General features: G+C 33.2%; 1 protein-coding gene across 1 annotated transcript; it reads left to right on the plus strand.

Annotated features, from left to right (window-relative positions):
• Positions 1-1,316: 1,316 nt before the first annotated feature.
• LOC140983847 (importin subunit beta-1-like) lies at positions 1,317-3,558 on the plus strand (the record flags this gene model as incomplete). Its single annotated transcript, XM_073451004.1, has 2 exons — positions 1,317-1,540; positions 2,412-3,558. A coding segment is annotated over exon 2 (1,137 nt), but the record flags the coding sequence as incomplete, so codon positions are not given.
• Between the last annotated feature and the right edge of the window lie 3 nt (positions 3,559-3,561).

Here is a 3,561-nt window from a genome sequence, read left to right on the forward strand (position 1 = left end):
ATTAAATGATTATTTAATGCTTCTTCGATTTTTATTTCTTTCCCTCTTTTAACTTCTGAAAAATTGATTGACTCTTGATATTTTATCAAAAATTCTTATCAAATGAGGAGTTAATATGATACTGTGCATGACACTTGTGGTACATTAATTTTTGTTAGTTTTTTTTCGTAGACAAAATACATTAAAAAATTAATAAATGTATATAAAAATTTTCCAAACTAAATTCACAAGAGTTTATGAAATTATTTTACATTTATGTGTAATTCTACAAAAATCAATGACTCCAAAAAAGAATGTTGTTTTTAAAAATTCATTAAATATACATAAAAATCCATCTAAAATTTGAAAACCTCTAAATTTTTATAAAAATTTTAAAAATCAAGATTGAATAAGAATGGACTTTAACATAATCTAAATTATTTATTTTAAATATCATTAGACTTTTATATTTTATAAAAATTTAAATCGAATATCTCATAATGTTCAAACTCTAGAAAAATCGTTAAAATTCACCAATTCTGCTATTTGATTAGACAAATTTTCCAATCACGTTCATTTGTAAGATTAGTGTGAAAGGTTGACATCAATCTTGTTGATGAGTTGTTGTCATCGCAGAAACGCACCGACCAGTGGACCAATTGAGATACTAATGTTTCCTTAATCATCATCAATTAACCAATATATAAGACAAAAAACTTATGTGAGACGGTCTCACATACCGTTTTTTGTGAGGCAAATCTCTTATTTGGGTCATCCATTAAAAAATATTACTTTTTATGCTAAGAGTATTACTTTTCATTTTGAATATATGTAGGGTTGACCCGTCTTACAGATAAATATTCATGAGACCGTCTCACAAAAGACCTACTCTATATATGTATAAATATGATATTTTTTTGTTTTTGTTTTTAAAAATTCTAGAATATATACAATAATTTTGCATTATTTGTCATTATATAATCAAGATTATTGCAAATTAATTTTGCAAATTTTTTAAATCATTTTAATAAGATACAATAATATTATAGTAAATAATATAATCAAGATCATTGCAAATTAATTTTACATTATTTGTCATGATTTAAATTTTTTTATTTTTTTATAGAAATTTATATATAATTTCATTGTAAAATATATTATTTTAGAAATTGAAAATATTATATATATGTCTTCTAATTTTTTATATTTAAAAATAATAAACATAAAAAAGATAATTTTTTTTTTACTATTTTGTCAAGCCAGCTTAAAATACGCATAAAAACCAAGACGGGAAGAAGAGAATGATTGCCTCAAAAATATATATTTCATTATTTAATTAAGATTTTCCATAATGAAAGTCAGCTTTACATCCTCACTTTCCGAATTTCTCTCTCTAAACGAACATACTCTCTCTCTAAAAACGCTTTGTTTAGGGTTTACAGGTGCGCCGTTTCCGAATCCATCCGGTCTAGTTTGAGATCGCTTCTCGCTTGCTCCATCCGGTCTAGTTTGAGATCGCTTCTCGCTTGCTCCATCCGATACGTCCTTGTCCCGCATGCGTGTATGTTTTGCTTTAGTTTCCTTGTGAATGAATTTGTTTTTGCTGCAATCGAGTAGATTTTGGATTCATCCAATGTTTTCTGTAGGAGTACTGGATCTGTATATTAGATTAATCTGATTGCTTATTTGGTAGCTGAAACTGAAATTTTGAATATTTTGCTTTGTGAATGTGGAGATTTGGATGTGCTAGAATCGATGTTGTGAGTGATTGTAGATCAGATTTTTTGCTTAAGTTGTTTTTCTTATGAGTTTACGCCGTATAAAAGCTGTTGTCAAGGTTTATGTTTTTTAATCTTTCGTTCTTTGCTGTATTTATGTGTCTTGTCATTTTTATTATTAAGTATGAACGTGGTTAAGCGGATGATCTGTGATTGTTGTAATGGTTTTGAAATGTTCACTGTGGAAAATATTGCACTGATTTGATTTATGATCAGCTATTTATTTAGATTTTCTTGGATTCTGGATTAGCGGCTTTGGGTATGTTTTGACTTCCTTCTATTTATTGATTTAGTCACGTGGTAAAGTGGAAATTGAATGTACCATTCTCTTATTTCGCGTTTCATCAATAGTCAGGAATAATTTAGCTTTCCTCTTTGAGTGAATGGTACTAAACTGATCTGTTTTAAAATCTGCGGCCAGCGGGTGTATTTTTTTTTTTTTTTAGTAATTATAGCCTCATTTCTGCCTTATTTTTTCTAATGGGCTAAAGTATTGATTGTGACACATTTTGTTATGGTGCTGTAAATAGGAATTATATTGTTTTATAGCGGTTGATTTCCTATATGTTTATCCCACTTTTTGTTTCTAGCAATTAAACCTAAGCTCATCTTGGATGTTTATTTGGGTAACTTGATTTTTATTAATGAAATCAGTAGGGAGAATATGGCTATGGAAGTTACCCAGGTTCTTCTAAGCGCACAAGCAGTTGATTCGACAGTAAGGAAGCATGCTGAGGAGACCTTGAAACAGTTTCAGGAACAAAACCTTCCTGCTTTTTTGTTATCTCTTTCTGGCGAGCTTGCTAGCGAGGAAAAACCGGTTGAAAGCCGGAAACTAGCAGGTTTGATTCTTAAAAATGCTTTGGATGCCAAGGAGCAGCACAGAAAGTTTGAGCTAGTGCAAAGATGGTTATCATTAGATGCGGATGTGAAGAGCCAAATCAAGGCATGCTTGTTACAGACCCTCTCCTCTACTGCATCTGATGCGAGGTCCACAGCATCACAAGTCATTGCAAAAGTTGCAGGCATTGAACTGCCACATCATCGGTGGCCTGAGTTGGTAGGATCCCTTCTATCAAATATCCACCAGATTCCTTCCCATGTTAAGCAAGCTACCCTTGAAACACTGGGGTACCTGTGTGAGGAAGTTGGTCCAGAGGTTGTTGATCAAGATCAAGTAAACAAAATACTCACAGCTGTAGTTCAAGGCATGAATACTAATGAAGGAAATACAGATGTCCGGCTTGCTGCTACTCGGGCTCTGTATAATGCTCTGGGATTTGCCCAGGCTAACTTTTCAAATGATATGGAGCGAGATTACATAATGAGAGTTGTTTGTGAGGCCACTCTCTCACCAGAAGGGAAGATTCGGCAGGCTGCAACTGAGTGTTTGGTCTCGATTGGGTCAGCATATTATGACAAGTTAGCTCCATACATTCAAGACATTTTCAATATCACTTCCAAGGCTGTCCGAGAAGATGCTGAGCCGGTTGCTCTTCAGGCAATTGAATTTTGGAGCACCATATGCGACGAGGAAATTGATATTTTGGAAGAGTATGGAGGTGGTTTTACCTCAGATTCTGATGTCCCATGCTATTATTTTATTAAGCAGGCACTACCTGCTCTTGTTCCTATGTTATTAGAGACACTCCTTAAGCAAGAAGAAGATCAGGATCAGGATGAGGGTGCTTGGAATCTTGCAATGGCTGGTGGAACTTGCCTTGGTTTGGTCGCCCGAACGGTGGGAGATGACATTGTACCTCTCGTCATGCCATTTATCGAAGAAAATATAACAAAGGGAGAC

This window comes from Primulina huaijiensis, chromosome 9 (genome assembly GCF_012295235.1).
Source record: "Primulina huaijiensis isolate GDHJ02 chromosome 9, ASM1229523v2, whole genome shotgun sequence".
Lineage (NCBI taxonomy): Eukaryota > Viridiplantae > Streptophyta > Magnoliopsida > Lamiales > Gesneriaceae > Primulina > Primulina huaijiensis.